The sequence below is a fragment of the Phaethon aethereus genome, assembly GCF_964289735.1.
Source record: "Phaethon aethereus genome assembly, chromosome: 14".
NCBI lineage: Eukaryota > Metazoa > Chordata > Aves > Phaethontiformes > Phaethontidae > Phaethon > Phaethon aethereus.
Window position 1 is genome coordinate 14,974,420 of NC_138590.1, and position 15,516 is coordinate 14,989,935.

Below are 15,516 nucleotides of genomic sequence, written 5' to 3' on the forward strand. Positions count from 1 at the left end.
ATCCAGCATGAGGGGAAGCCAACCACTGTGCCGGGAGGGAAAGGCTGAAAACAGGAGAGAGATGGGACGTTTCTGAGGTGGAGAAGGGAGCCTGGGATTCGGGTGGGGGCTCAGAGACGCCCCTGCCCAGTGTGGCCCAGGGACCCCTCCGCTACTGGCAGTGCTGTCCTCATCCCGCTTTGCTCTTGGCAGGATTCGGCCACCGAGCCACGGAGCCCGCCATGCTGCACCCCTCTCTGAAGACATCTCTCTGGCTCCTCGTCCTCACCGGTGAGTGCTGTGGCTGGGGAGGTGTGTGCAGGATTGGGCCCTGCCAGGGATGCTGCCCTGGGATGTTCACCCCAGGGCAAGGGGGGGAGAGGGGCAATGCCGTGGGGAGGCGCGGGGCTGCACAGTGTGCCCCAGGCACATCCTTCCCTCCTAATGACTTGGGTCCACGGGCTCATGCTGGCCCGTGGCGGGGTGGATGTAAAGTCCCCACCTGCTTCATGCTGATGCACAGCTGGGTGGAAGGAGGGGACCTCCGCAGAGGGAGCACTGCCAGGTGCGCTCAGCCCTTAGCAGACACCCGAGAACCCACGTTAGCTGGACATTATGGACACCCCCACAGCAGGAAGGATTCGGTCAGACCCCATATATACAGTAACCTCCCCACAGCAAGACAACAGGGCACCTAGCTGCATCTGGGCTGTTTACAGCACTGCTGCGAGTCCCGGGGGGCTGTCCCCAGCTGTGCTGCCCACCCATGGGGACACTGGGGAGGAGCACATGTCCCAGCCCCACTGGGACATCTGGCAAAGGGTGAAGCAAGAAAGCCGGCAGAGACACAGGGAGCCATTCAGGAAGACCTTGCCTGCTCTATTGCTTCCAAAGGATTTCCTGCAAGGTTTTGCTTTCATTCCTTTTTCACTTTCTTGTAAACTGACATTGTTTCAGCCCCGTCTGTGTCCTGCCTGACACTGTCCCTGTGGAGAGGCTGCCAGCAGAGCAGGGAATTGCCTCACCTCCTCCCTTCCCTCTTGCCTTCTAAATGCATGGCCCTTACAAGACTTTGAAGGTGCATCTGAGACCTACCTCTGCCTTTACATGGACAGGCTCATTCTGGGGTCAGCAGTATTATCTATACTGTCAGCTCTCCAGGCCATCTAGACCAGTTCACAGGATGCATAAAAGGCTAGAATGTGAGCAAATATGTTGGGGAGGCCCAGGTCACCCCCATTTCCAGCCCCATCCTCACCAAGGATACCCCTTGGGCTGGTGCAACAGCATGACAGCATGGCTGCCTCCCAGCACAGCTCTGCTGACACCCACAGTTGCAATAGCTGCCCCAAATCCGTCCCAAGCCAACCTTCTGCTCTCACCACCCAATGACACTGGGCAGCACTGGGTGGCACTGAGGATGCAGTTACATTGCAGAAAGGTTGGATGGGGACAGACATAGTTAAAGCATAAAATGGGGGGTTCTCCACCCAGCATTGCCACAGACAACATGGGCAACTTTGAACATTGCTAAATCCCATGATGTCCTGGATTTCCTTACAGTAAAGGTTTCAGGAGGCACAGGGAATGAAGGGTGACCCACCAATGTCTAGGTTGACAGGACATTTCTGAGGAAAGCATGTGTTTGTCAGTGGTGGCTACACCAAGGAGGACAAATCCAGGAAGGCTGTTTTTCGTTGTAAAGACTGACGCTATAAACCAAATACACTGGCACGACATTGTGCTCCAGCATGCTTCTCCTTGGAATTCAGAGGAATCCAATCTGGTCTCATTTCCCTCCTCTCCTAGGTCTGCTGGAGGTAACGTCTGGGGGAAGCAGGCTGCACATCGAACCCAGAGACGCTGAGCTTGTCCTTGGCCTCCACAGCACCTTCTCCCTCTTGTGCTATGGGGATGGTGCCCTGGTCTGGGAACGGGAGGGTCAGCCCCTTGCTGCCTCACTGGAGCACAGGGATGGTGTCTTCGTCAGCAATCTCACCCTCAGCAACGTGACAGGCCGTCACACCGGGGAGTACGCATGCACCTACAGCCCTGACCAGGCTCCGGAGCCAGTGGAGAGGAAAGCCCTGTACATCTACGTTCCAGGTAGGGAAGAGCATGTCCTTGTCTCTGCATTTCCACAGGGTTTAGCAACAAGAAGAAAGAGGGCTTTGAATTATTGTTCTCTCTCCAAGCACCCTGGCCTCCCAAAATCCTTCATCCCATTGCAGGAGAGCCCTCATGGCAGGTCATCTGGCTGTGGCATGTCTCTGGTATGACAGGTCATGGGTGAGGCCCGTATGTAGTGCATTGGGACAAGTGGTGGGGGAGGCAATGATGCTACGCAGCAGCATCTGGGTCTCTCTCACCCTCCCAGGAGAAGTTTGGCAAGCCCACAACATGGCAGCTCTACTTTGCCATGGGGAGTAAGGGAAGAAGCATCCCACCAGTCTGGAGAAAGAGCCCTGTGTTGGAGCAGTCCTGGAGGTGCACAGAGCAGCCCTGGTTCAGCTTGAAGTAGCTTTCTGTTACTAGTGTTCCTTCTCTCCCACAGATCCCTCCCTAGTCTTCCTCCCCACAATCACCTCCGAAGAGCTCTTCATTTTCATCACGGGCTACACAGAGGCCGTCATCCCATGCCGCGTGACCGACCCACAAATGCAGGTGACCCTCTATGAGAAGAAGGTGGAGAACCCCATCCCAGCTGCTTATGACCCACAACACGGATTCAAAGGCTTCTTTGAGGATAAGACCTATTTCTGCCGGACAATCGTGGATGACCAGGAGGTGGATTCAGACACCTTCTACATCTACAGGATCCAGGGTGAGATGTCATTGTCTTAGCATGCCTGTGCACCTGCTGTGGCTGTTCCTTCAGCCCAATGGCAGGAGACAGCAAAGCTCTTCCCTTGTCTCTTTAGCCATGCCCCTGATCAATTTGGAGGCTGGATTTATTCCTGTCTCCCTTAGAGAATGGGTTCTGCCCAAGTGTCAGCTACATCCCTCAGGGAGGAGAATTTCCAGTGAACCAGTCCACCCAAGATAAATAGACTGGCTGCCCACTCATCCCTTCCTTCATTATTCATTCCTTTCTTTTACCTTTCCCACAGTCTCATCTGTGAACGTCTCCATCAGCGCAGTGCAGACCATAGTGCGTCAGGGAGAAAACGTTACCCTGATGTGTACTGTGAGCGGCAATGAGCTCGTCAACTTCAATTGGGATTATCCCCGCAAGCAAGTGAGTGCTCCAGCCCCACAGGCTCCAGGCAGCAGCTCCAGCCTTCTCCCAGATGTCCCATGGCAATCACTCATCAATATCCTAGGTGAAGCTTCATAGGATGCTTCACACCATGGCAGAGGCTGTGGAGTGCTGCTGCTGCCACACAGGGAGGCTTGATGGGGGAGATCCTTGGATTAAGGCTGTCTGTCTCAGTGCCCTCTGACCGGTGCATGTTCCTTGTCCCTGTGGCAGCCAGACTGGAGTCCTCTACCTGCTCCTCCTCCCTCCCTGTGAGCCTGGCTTTGTAGCTCTAATGGCAGAACATGCTCTTGACTTCTCCAACCCCGTTGTGCAGGCAGGGAAGGCTGTGGAGCCAGTGACCGACTTCCTGCCCGGATCCACCCACGAGATCCGCTCCATCCTCATCATCCAGAACGCAGAGATAGAGGACAGTGGGACCTACGTCTGCAATGTCTCTGAGGGCTACCATGAGAAAACGGACCGGAAAGACATCACAGTCCATGTGATCGGTGCGTGGCTGCCCGTGCACCCAAAGCCAGCAAACCACATGGGTGTCCAGGCAGGATGCCCCAGAGTGACACCCTCTTCTCTCTGCACAGCCTCCAGCTCTTTCCCCTCCCCACCTCTGCCCTAAATAACCATGGCAAAAAGCCAACCCTCAGCCCATGTCACCCCTGCCCACTTCTTCGCTTCAAAACATCCCAAATCTCCCACCATGGGTTTTGTGACCTTTTAAGACACTTTAGGGTATGGGTAAGAGCTCTTCTGCACTGTGCAGTGTGATGTGAGGTCATATGGTCACCTCCCATCTGCTTCTGTCCTTCTTTCATGTAATTTGAGGGACCCTGCTGCATCTTCACAAGATAACATCCTTCTCCCCGCATGCTGCCTACCCCGTGAGCTCCTCTGCTCCAGTGTAGCTCTGCACCTGCACTCCCCTCGGACACCAGCCTGAAGCCTTGAGGGATGGATCTAGAGTTTCCCCAGCACTTCTGGGTGTTCAGAGTGTTTTGTTCCAGATCCATGTTTGTCCACAGGACTGGAGAGGGGGGTTGTGTCTCGATCTGACCGCCCTATCCCTCCTGCCCCCTCTCAGAGCGTGGCTTTGTGCGCTTCCACACCTACCTGCCCAGCACGGTGTACGCTGAGGTCCACAAGAGCCGCACTATCCAGGTGGAGGTGGAGGCCTACCCGCAACCGAACATTGTATGGATGAAGAACAACAAGACATTGACCATGGAGAGCAGCAGCGAGTTCACCATCACCAGCAGGAACCTGTCAGAAACCAGGTGAGGGCCCATCATTCCTCACCAGGGTGCAGGGAGGGGACAATTCACAAAGCAACCTCCAAATTGCTGGCTGAACATGGTTGGTGGTTGAATGCCTCTCCTTTCTGAAGCATGCCTCAGATGGGTGGGAGCTCGTTGCCTCTAATCATTGTCAGTCCCCAGGTACCTTCCCACACCAATTTCTCTGGGACTATGTCTCCTCCAGGTACCAGACGGCTCTGGTGCTGGTGCGGGTGAAGCAGGAAGAAGGAGGATTTTACACCATCCGGGCTTCCAATGAGGATGATGAGCAGGAGCTGTCCTTCCATCTGCAGATAAATGGTGAGGATGGGCATGCAGACAGGGGGCTGAGGAGTGTGGGGACAGTCTCAGGGGATGGGTCCATCCTTTGCCGCAGGACCCTCAGGCTGAAGCCCTCAACTCCTCTGACTACAGTTCCAGAGTGGTTTTGGTTAAAGGAAGAGCATTCAAGCAAGAAACATGCTTATTTGAAATATCTCACACTTGGTCTCAGAGCAAAGGGGATGGGGAGACAGTGAAAACACCAGCAGCTTGGCCTTCATGGCCTGGCCCAAGGTAGTAGATGCAGAGATGATTGCACAGCTCTGATGTCCAGGACTTTTCCCTGTGCTCACTTGTGTTCTCCAAGCAAGCTAGATGGGGGCAGGTCTCCACCATAACCCCCTCAGACCTTTCTCTTTTTGCTGTTAGCTTTCAAAAATAAAACACGATTGATATGATGAGTGTCTCCTCACCCCCAGGCCATGTTAGGGGTACAGTGGAATCACGTTCCTCTTCCATCCTGCAGTCAGAAAGGAGGATTAACTCCCATCACTCTCTCTTGGTTTCAGTGCCAGCCAAAGTGGTGGATCTCAAGGAGAACAGCAGTGCCAGCAGTGGGGAGCAGACAGTAACATGCTCTGCTGAAGGTATGCCCCAGCCAGAGATCAGCTGGTCTACTTGTAGCGACATCAAATGGTAAGTGGAATGATGGAGCCCATGGGAATGGCTGGACTCTCGCATTTATTAGAATAATAGACTATTATTTTATTGTATTCTGCTGGCATCCCATGGTGGCGCATGGTCCCAACTGCTTCTCAGGTGCCTTTATCCTCCCCTGGACCAGGTGCAGCACCAAGGGGCAGCCCACCCGGCTGTTGGGGAATGAGTCCGCAGAGATCGGTCTGCAGACCAACGCCACGTACCACGCAGAGCTGCAGGTGTACCGTGTGAACAGCACCCTGCAGCTGCACAGGGTGGATGAGCCCCTGCTCCTGAGATGCACCGTGCAAAACTTCCTGGGCACCAACTCCCAGGACATCACTCTGGTCCCACACGGTACGCGCTGAGGGAAGTGTTTGAGCCAGTGGTGGGGAGCTAGACTTTTCTCTCCATGTCTCCAGCCTGGAGGTGCTGGGAGCCAGGACTGTTCTCTGATGACTGCACTCCTTGGAGGCAGGAAACCTGGGTATTTCTGCCCAAAACAAAGCCTCCTTTGGGTTGAACAGAAAAGGCTGATCCAGGAGGAGTCTGGAGCCCTTATGTCCACTGGCCATGGTCATCCTATTCTCACCTCTGGCAGAGTCATCCCTCCAGGGAGGCAACATGACAGTGCCTGAGCAGGTCCCCAGTGTCTTGTTATTAGCCCGTGGGTCACTAGATGGTGCCACGGACTCGAACGTCCATGCGCTGAACATCCCAAATATGAGGAAGGATGGTCTACGTCCAGGCCCGGAGCTGCCAGATCTCCTCCAAGCGAACCAGCCCCTTTAGGTCCTTGCACTTCCCATGGTCAAACATCTCCAAGGCATCAAGGCCTTCACCAGGTTGTAACAACCCATCATCCCATTACCCCTGGGCTGCTGGCCCTGCAAGTGCTGGGCAGGTCTGCCCAGGAGGAGAGGACAGGGACTGCCCCCACCCGGAGAGCTCAGGGTCAGTGTCTCGGCGGGGAGGCACATAGAAGGAGGGGGACAGTGGCTAGAGGAGGGAAGGGGAAGGGTGCAGGGCTTCTGCGCTTCTGTCCCCTTCTTTCCCCAGGGTACTCAGGCCATGCAGAGGTAGAGGAGTCTGACTGCTGTCCTTGTTATTGTTGTAGCCTTGCCGTTCAAGGTGGTCATCATCTCTGTCATCCTGGCCTTGCTGGTCCTCACTGTCATCTCCCTGATCATCCTGATCGTCCTGTGGCAGAAGGTAAAAGAAGATCCTAACACGGTACCCACGTGTTAGGATAGTTGGGAAGAGCAAGGCTGTGACCTCCTGCTGGCATGGGCTTGACAATGTCCCATCCATGCCTCCATCAGTCTCTGCATGCCCCTGGCATCTGTAGGCTAGACGGAGAACGAGGCAACGGCTGCAGGGACCAAAGACTCCCTAACAAAGCCCATCCACATCCCCCATGTCCTCTCTGACGCTCAGCCTCTCAGGTTTCTCTTTTCCCTTTGCTCCCCCTTCCAGAAACCTCGTTATGAAATCCGCTGGAAGGTGATTGAGTCAGTCAGCTCCGATGGGCACGAGTATATCTACGTGGATCCCATGCAGCTCCCTTACGACTCCAGCTGGGAGGTGCCCAGGGACAAGCTGGTGTTAGGTAAAGGCTCTGCAGGTCCCACTGATAGTTCTCTGGGGTCCTGGCTGTCTGGGGATAATAGGTTTGAGATGTCCAAAAGAGATCAAACCAGAAAAGGCACAGAGATCCCTGGACATACGATGTGGTTCTGGGACAGGGGGACCATCTGGGACCACGGTGGGAGGCCAGCTGCTCCCTTTGGCATGAAGCACTGGGTTATTCCTGGCTATCCTTTCTTGCAGCTGGCAGCTCCTTCCCTTCCCAGCCATATGGAAACGAGCCGCAACCCCAAACATCATAGCTCACAACTTTCTCCATGCCCACCAGGATGACAGCAGCAAGGCTGGTGTGGTTTCAGACAGGGGACTTGTCTTTTCCAAGCTCCTCTCCTCACCTCTCCTCAAGGACCATCGCCAACTTTGTCTCCTCGATGTTTCTTTGCAGGACGTACTCTTGGCTCTGGTGCCTTTGGACGTGTGGTGGAGGCAACAGCCCATGGCCTGAGCCATTCACAGTCCACCATGAAAGTGGCAGTCAAAATGCTCAAGTGTGAGTTGCCCCCACACCGTCCCTTTCCCCCATCCAAAAACCGCAAAGCCAAACAGTGCCCATGCACTGCCCTCCTTGCCCTGGCGTTCACACCAGCTCTCTCCAACAGCCACTGCCCGGAGCAGCGAGAAGCAAGCCCTCATGTCAGAGCTGAAGATCATGAGCCATCTGGGACCTCACCTCAACATTGTCAACTTGCTGGGAGCCTGCACCAAAGGAGGTAGCTGAGCCCCAGGCACCTTGTCTCATCTCCCTGCTGCCCTGGGCTGTGCTGAGCAGGAGAACTGTCCTCAGAAAGATTAATTCCTGTTTTCTGGTTCAGAAGGATTCATCTTTCCCCTAGGAAAGCCTTGTGGGGCTCTGAAAGCCTTTCTTTCCAACCTGATTGAAACTGAGGAGGCATGTTTCTGTTAACCCCACCTCCCTCCCCAAATACAAACGCCAAATTCCAAAAAAGCTCAGTACCAGAAAGGTGGCTTTTCCCCTAAGCCCTGCCTAGACATGCTGCAATCTGGTAATGTCCCTGTGGGATGAAATTTGCCGCCCTGGGAAGCAAGTAGGGCTGAGGCAGGGCTGTCATGGGTGCTCTCTCCCACCAGGGCCCATCTATATCATCACCGAGTACTGCCGCTATGGGGACCTGGTGGACTACTTGCACCGCAACAAGCACACCTTTCTGCAGTCCTACAGCGAGAAGGCCCGTCGAGAGGCAGAGGTGTATGGGAACACCGCCAAGGAGGACCATGTGCAGAGGTACCTGGAAAGCAGCACCCTCCTCCTCCCTGGTGCCTACCCCATCCTAGCCCATGTCAATGAGGGAAGCTCGTGCTGCCAGGAAGGATACCTACATTTCCTCCAGACCCATAAAATAAACATTGGCCCAGCACTGGGACACAGCTGGCTGCTCTGTTACCTTGTGAGACCAGCCCATGTGCCAGCCAGCCACCTCCAAACAGCTCCTGGCAGATGGGGAGTTAGCGGAGGCAATCTGTGTGTCCTGGAGGCTGTTTGCTAGCACACACGCTGGCTGCTCCATGCCAGTTGGGAATACTGCCTGGCATCGTTAACTTTATTGGCATAACCATAGCTACGCATTGAGTACAGAGACAGAGGGTTTCCCAGCATGTCTTAACCCGTGGAGACCTCAGCTCTGCATTTTCAGGGCAAGTCACATTGCTACCAAGGCTAAAGGAGAAGTTCTGGAAGGAGTGCAGTTGCACAAGAGGTGCTATAAGGAAAGAGAAATGGTCCTTCATCTGGTTGCCAGCTGCAAGGGATGCAGGCACATCAGTGCAGAGAAACGATCCCACGGGAAGTTAGAAAGCAGCATTTCCTTCCAGCACGCCAAAACAATAGTAAAATAGAGCAGTGTTAGGACACCAGCACAGTTGCCCCTGTGCTTCCTGCTTGAAGGCAGCTGAGATCCTCCTAAGAACTAAGCGCAATCTCCCAAGCCTGTGGACATGTGCCGCACAGCTCTGGCCATGCAGCAGGTTTCCCTTGCCCAGCACTGGCACATGGAAGGCCTCAGGATGCTGCTTCCCAGATGCAGTTGGTGCTCACTCAAGGGAGAGGTGCTCAAGGGTGCGGATGTTTTCTGATCCAGACTGGGAAGGTTTAACTGTGGACAGAAGGTTGTGTCCCACCTGCTCAGTTCAGCCTTCTCCAGGCCAGTCCTGGCCAGCCTGTGAACGTGCATGGCCAAGGTGGAGGGTTTTGCCTGCCCGCTCTGGCCTGGGTCTCATGCTTTCCTGCCCCGCATGTGCCTGTGGAGCTGTGCAGCCCTGGCTTCCCTTCCTGCCCTCCTCAGTGCTGAGCTCGTGTGCTGAGCCAAGCCTGTGCCCTGCCAGGCAAGGTGAGCATGAGAAGTTTCAGCCTGTGAGCAAGGACACCTGCAGGGGAATATGGCAGGGCTGTTTAAAGCTAGCCCTGACGACATCTGAGCTGTTAGGTGGTGGAAGGAGGTCTCCAGTGCCATTTGCACTTCTCTGCATGCATGGTGCAGGGCGTCTTTCCCTGTTGTGTGGGAAATTGTAGTGCTGGGGCTGAGGGTTCAGGAATTGCATCCCACAAATCATTACCCCATCCCCTGCATCTCCTCCTCTCCTCTTTGGAGGACAAACAGGCTCTTTGCTTCCCCCACAGTCATCTCTCCTTGTCTGTTGAGAGCGACGGGGGCTACATGGACATGAGCAAGGATGACTCCCTGGATTATGTGCCTATGTCTGACATGAAGGGTGAAGTCAAGTACGCTGACATTGAGTCCTCTAACTATGGCACCCCATATGAGCTGGACAGCTATTCCCCGTCAGGTAACAGCTCAGCCACAGCGGGAGGGAGAAGTGCTTGCACTTTGGGTGCTGGATGCCTTTGCCTGCAGAGACGGATGGTTCATATTGCAAAGGTCACCTTTGGGATGAGTCCAGCAGTGGTGGCAGATGCCCTTGTGATGGGAGGTCCCAGCTCTGTCCCTTTGTTGCTGGAGGGATAGCGATCCCCAGTGGGTCCTTCCAATGGTGGGCAGCCCACAAGTGTGCTGAATAATGCCAACATCCATCTCTGCTTGTCCTCCAGCTCCTGAAAGAACAGACCGGGTGACACTGATAAACGAGTCTCCGCTCCTCAGCTACATGGACTTGGTGGGCTTCAGCTTCCAGGTGGCCAATGGGATGGAGTTCCTGGCTTCCAAAAACGTACGTATGCCACCTGGCCCATGGCACCTGCAGCAGCGGAGGCCAACAATGCTGTGCCATGTCCAGTGGTCAGCTTCTGCTCAGTGTCCATCTGTCCATGCCAACCTCCTCGTGGGAGAAGTGGCCATGCAATTGAAGAGCTGCTGACCACTTCTCTTTGGAAACACAGCTCTGGGGATCAGCATGACTATATTTGCATGTGACAGCTAACCCTGGTTTGGATCAAGACCTCAAATTCCCTGACTCTCAGCTCCTCCTAAGCCATGTGCAGCACAGCTGTTGTATCATCCCTATTTACCGGGATGACCAAACAGTGATAGCCTCCCCGTGCTAAAGCACAAGGCACTCTGCAGCAGAGCTACTACTCCCCACAGACACCCTTATCGCACCACATGCTAGGAGCCCCCAGGCCTCATCAGAAGTGCCTGTTTAGTGGAAATGAAGCCACCACAGAGGACTAGGCTTCTGGGATTTCCTAAGGTCTGGCTTAGCCCAAGGCAGGCAGTAACATAGTTGGAACATGTGAGACATCACACAGGGCAGGGCTAAGAGAAGGGGTAGGGACGGCATCAGTGATGTGTGGAGAGAAATTCCTGGCTCTCTGCCTCCAGCCAGACAGTCTGATCTGCAAAAGTGCGTGGTCAGTGCTCCCCCATGGAGCACAGAAGAGGAGCTCACAGCTTCCCACAGCTTCCCACAGTCACGCTTTCACAGTCACGCTTTACAGTGGCGTAATATCACCGTGTTCACTAGTAGTGTCTGGCAGGGTCTTGAGCAAACCTTGGGGCTGTTCATATGGAAAACATCCAACATGCTGGCAAACCAGGAGGCACAAGCTAGGCTGGAGTAACTCTGATGTCTTCAGACTGCTGGGTTGGATTGTCCAAACAGAGATGGAGACATCCCCTCCTTGCCAGCCTACCAGCCCCCTTGCTCGGTCAGGGCCTGGCAATCCCTTCTCTGCTGGGTTGTTCAAATTGCCCTTGCCAGATTTGTATGCCTGTTGCTGTCACAGGGGTAGCAGTCCAGACGGGCAGCGAAAATTTGGTATCTTTGCTAGTGGCTTTGAGCCATGGCTGTCCCTAGAGGTGAAGCAGATGCCTCACATGATGTGAGGTGACTCCTGCAGCCCCAGAAATGGGTTATTGCTGGAGCTGGGCTGCTTTCTTGGCTGTCTGGGGGCCCCTCGCAGTGACAGTGCCCTGCCTCCCCCCTACAGTGTGTGCATCGTGACCTGGCTGCCAGGAATGTCCTCATCTGTGAGGGGAAGTTGGTGAAGATCTGCGACTTTGGCCTGGCAAGGGACATCATGAGGGATTCCAACTATATCTCCAAAGGCAGCGTGAGTACCAGGAACCGTGCAAGCCCCTTCTTGCTGGGGCTCTGGGCCTGGCACCCCCTGCATGCTCTCCCCATGAGTTACCTGTCCATCGTTGTACCCAGGGGTGGTGACAGGGCAGAAGTCCTAAGAGATGGTGTCAACGGCCAACCATCCTGCACCTGATGTGCTCTGTGCGCTGTGGAGTAGCAGAATTGCATGCCCGTATCTCCAGGGTCTTACAGAAGAATCTGGGCAGCAGCAGTAGCAAAACTAAGGATTGTCCCCTGTACAGCCCATCACTGGCAGCAGTGCTGCATCCCATCACGATGCACAGCACTGGGTCTAAGCCTGAGCTGCAGGCAGGAGGAGTGCAATGTCAGGCAGCTTGACAGTGCTGCAGTGAGGCACTGGCCACTCTGGGAAGAGATTCACAGCATTCTGCTCTAACCACTAGACCACAGGGCAAGAGGAAGTGTTTTCCTGTGAGCAGCTACTTTCCAGAAAGACGTCTCCAATCTTTCGAGGCAGGAGAGGATGAGGGTGTAATTCAGCTTCCCCAGAACCTCCCCTGCAACTCTAACAACAGCATGTCCACTCCAGGCTTGGCGCATTTGGGAACATGCAACCCCAAGAAAAGCAGGCCATGTAATTCCCAGAGAAACCGTGGCTGGGGGAGCTGAGAGTGGAGCCAGGCCCCTCAAACCCCAATCTTTATCTACTCTATGAGCTACTTAACTTCTCTTCTGCTTTCTTCCATTTGCATGGGATGGCAGACAGGCACTCAATGCCTGAGTAGGGAGACCCTCCCTGCAGAGGGGTTTGGGATTTTGCAGTCCAGCCTTGGCATAGCTGTTTTTCCTTCCAAAATGGGAAATGAAACTGGGCCCCTTTGCAGTCCTTCCTGGAGATTATTTTGGTATTCATTGTGCAAGCGAATTCCAGGAACAGCACAGCCAGTGCTGCATACAAGCTGGTCAAGTGAGGCTCTTTTTCATGTATCACTCTGAGTAAGAGCAGGAAAAAGCTGGATGTGTCCTTTGGCTCTTTTCTGGTCATTGCATAGCCCTCTCCAGCCTGGTCTCTGGTTTCCAAAGTCCAGATAGGCCTGGACTCCCTTCAGGAGTGCTGTGGTCATGTTGTGCAAGTCAGTGGACTCCCCAAGAACTAGGGAACAGAGAAAGCACACCATAACAGTGATGGAAACAGATGTAGCACACCCACTCTTTCCTCCTGCCTGCTGGGCTCACCCTGCACAAGGAAAGAGGAAACTGGTCCCTCTGAGAAGTGGCTGACACTAGATGTCAGCAGATGTGTTGGGCTGCCAGGCAGCTCTGGAAGGTCTTCTCTGCTTGTGAATTGGGTGCCAGGCTCTCACCTGTTGAAGCAAGTGCTGTAGATCCAGCTGACTCCCTTCTTGTTCCTTTTTTTTCCTCTTAGACCTTCTTGCCCCTTAAGTGGATGGCTCCAGAGAGCATCTTCAACAACCTCTACACCACCCTGAGCGATGTGTGGTCCTTCGGGATTCTCCTTTGGGAGATATTCACTCTAGGTAAGTGCCCTGGAGATCATGGTGGTGTCTGTAGGTCTGATAGCAGGTTAGCAGGATCCCTTCCCAGAGGCAATAGAAATCCATTTCTAATCCCCAAGTCCCAGTCTTTACCAGGCAGAGTAGCACTTCATTCCCTGTCTCCTTCTTTCCCATGCTGACATTGCCATTTGGAAGCGAAATGAAACAGGAAAGGTAAAGGTAAAAAGGAAGCCTTGGTGTGAAATGCATGCTGGCATGGGGTGGCAAGCAATCCATCAGCCTGATACCCTTGCTCTCCTTTTACACCCAGGGGGGACTCCATACCCTGAACTGCCTATGAACGAACAGTTCTACAACGCCATCAAACGTGGCTATCGGATGTCCAAACCCACCCATGCCTCTGATGAAATGTAAGTGCTGCCCACTTTTCTCTGGGCATGCCCTACACTACCAACAAAACCATTTCTGCCTCTGTTTTCCCCATCCGCTAGCTCACCAGAGTGTTCTCTTTTCCCTCTTGTTAGCTACGATATCATGCAGAAGTGCTGGGAGGAGAAGTTTGAGATCAGACCATCCTTCTCGCAGCTGGTGGTGCTTATGGGAAACCTCTTGGTGGATTGCTACAGAAAGGTATGTTCAAAGGACCCTGTGCTGGAGGGACAGAAGAGGATCAGTGCTCTGTGGAGGATGCTGCCTTGGTTAGGGCCCTCAGGGTTTGGAGACCAGTGTTTAGTGCTGGTGTGCCAGAGGATTTTGCTGTGACTAAGGCTGCATTAGTTTGAACAGCCAATGAAGGTGGTTTGGGCATCCTGGGGGCATTGCTGAGACAACTGGCATCACAGACAGGCAGCTGGTGTCTCAGCAACTGGGGAAATCAGAACTGATAGATCAAAGACTTGCCTTCAACTTTTTGGTATTTTTGAGCTGTGGAGTTGTGCCCCTGATCTCTCCCTTAGGAAATGTTCATGGCCTGTCTTTGGTCAGTCATGGCAGCTGAACCCAGCTAGAAGATGTCAGCCCCTCTAGAAAAACCCTAGCAGGCACGGAAAGCAAATACAACACAAGTGCATTTTCTCCACTCACAAGACATTCCCATTCCTTTGGTAACCTGCCCTGTGAGAGCAGAGGTACCAGCAGGTGGATGAAGAGTTCATGAAGAGTGACCACCCTGCTGTTGTCCGCACAAGACCCACAATCCCCGGGCTGAACAACGCCAGGCTCACTGCCAGCTCCCCCACCGGCAGCATCCTCTACACAGCTGTGCACCAGAACGGGGGCGAGAATGATTATATCATCCCTCTTCCCGACCCCAAACCCGAGGCAATCTGCGATCTCCCTCAGGAGGCCTCCATCAGCCGGGCCAGGTAAAAACATTGCTTCTGAATGTTGTTCCTTTCTCTGACTGCCCAAATCTGAAAATGAGGGCCTCAAGAGGAAACGGGGATGCTCTGCTGAGGGGTAGACCAGGGGCTGGGAGAGGAGGAGGGCAGTGTCAGCCCCCTCTGAGGTGCTGTGACCTTGCATGAACCTGCAGCAATGGAGATGAACCAGAGGAGCTGGGACACGAGCTAAGATAGGGTGCCATGTCACATCCCCATACATCAGCCAGCACAGCTGGGGACAAATGACCCCGCTCACAAGGAAGAGGGCCCACAGGGGCCCACAGTCTGCAGAACCTAATTGGCTGTACGTTGTGTTTGAGGGCTGAACAGACCCAACCAATATTGTCTGTTGTTCTGTGGAAAGCTACTCGGATAGAGTGGGGCCGTAGGGAGCCTGACATGCTTCTCAGCTGTTGGGAATCCTCTCCCACCAGGAGACCTGGGACAAGGCACTCATTCTCTCTCCCTCTTGTCTCCCTTCAGCTCTATGCTGAACGAGGCCAACACATCATCCACAATATCCTGTGACAGCCCTCTGGGCCTCCGGCAGGACGAGGAACAGGAATCCGACCCACAGCCATGCTGCCAGGAGCCAACCACAGGGCAACAAGAGGTGGAGGAGAGTTTCCTGTAGTCAGAGCTGGGCTGACTCTGCATTCTCCTACGGAGAGGCCAGCTGAGGGGCTGACCCAGACGTCACAGAGAGCCATGCTTTGCACTTGTACATTGGGACACCCCCACCTGTCCCAGAATTCCTCCTTCCCTCCTGTCTCCCAGTGTTGGGTTGGGAATTAAAGACATTTCCCCATTGCCATCTCCTTCCCCCTTACAAAGAGGTGGCTCAGTGCCAGCAACCTTCCAGATCACTGCCACATCCTCCTCAGTGATCAGACCACTGCAGGAGGGAGACATCTCACAGACCAACATCTTCTTTTGAAGTGGAAGATGTGGGTTGGATCTCCACA

At 54.2% G+C, this 15,516-nt stretch overlaps 1 protein-coding gene across 1 annotated transcript; it reads left to right on the plus strand.

The window, feature by feature from the left end:
- Positions 1 to 221: 221 nt before the first annotated feature.
- Positions 222 to 15,185, plus strand: PDGFRB (platelet derived growth factor receptor beta; the record flags this gene model as incomplete). The annotated part of the gene is made up of 22 exons (XM_082006012.1): positions 222 to 270; positions 1,789 to 2,085; positions 2,534 to 2,803; positions 3,090 to 3,217; positions 3,555 to 3,729; positions 4,317 to 4,509; positions 4,715 to 4,830; positions 5,361 to 5,487; positions 5,636 to 5,847; positions 6,608 to 6,702; positions 6,967 to 7,099; positions 7,523 to 7,627; positions 7,737 to 7,847; positions 8,227 to 8,380; positions 9,773 to 9,939; positions 10,202 to 10,320; positions 11,540 to 11,662; positions 13,079 to 13,190; positions 13,480 to 13,579; positions 13,694 to 13,799; positions 14,295 to 14,533; positions 15,035 to 15,185. The coding sequence occupies 22 exons, from the start codon at positions 222 to 224 to the stop codon at positions 15,183 to 15,185; spliced, it is 3,282 nt and encodes a 1,093-aa protein (XP_081862138.1).
- Between the last annotated feature and the right edge of the window lie 331 nt (positions 15,186 to 15,516).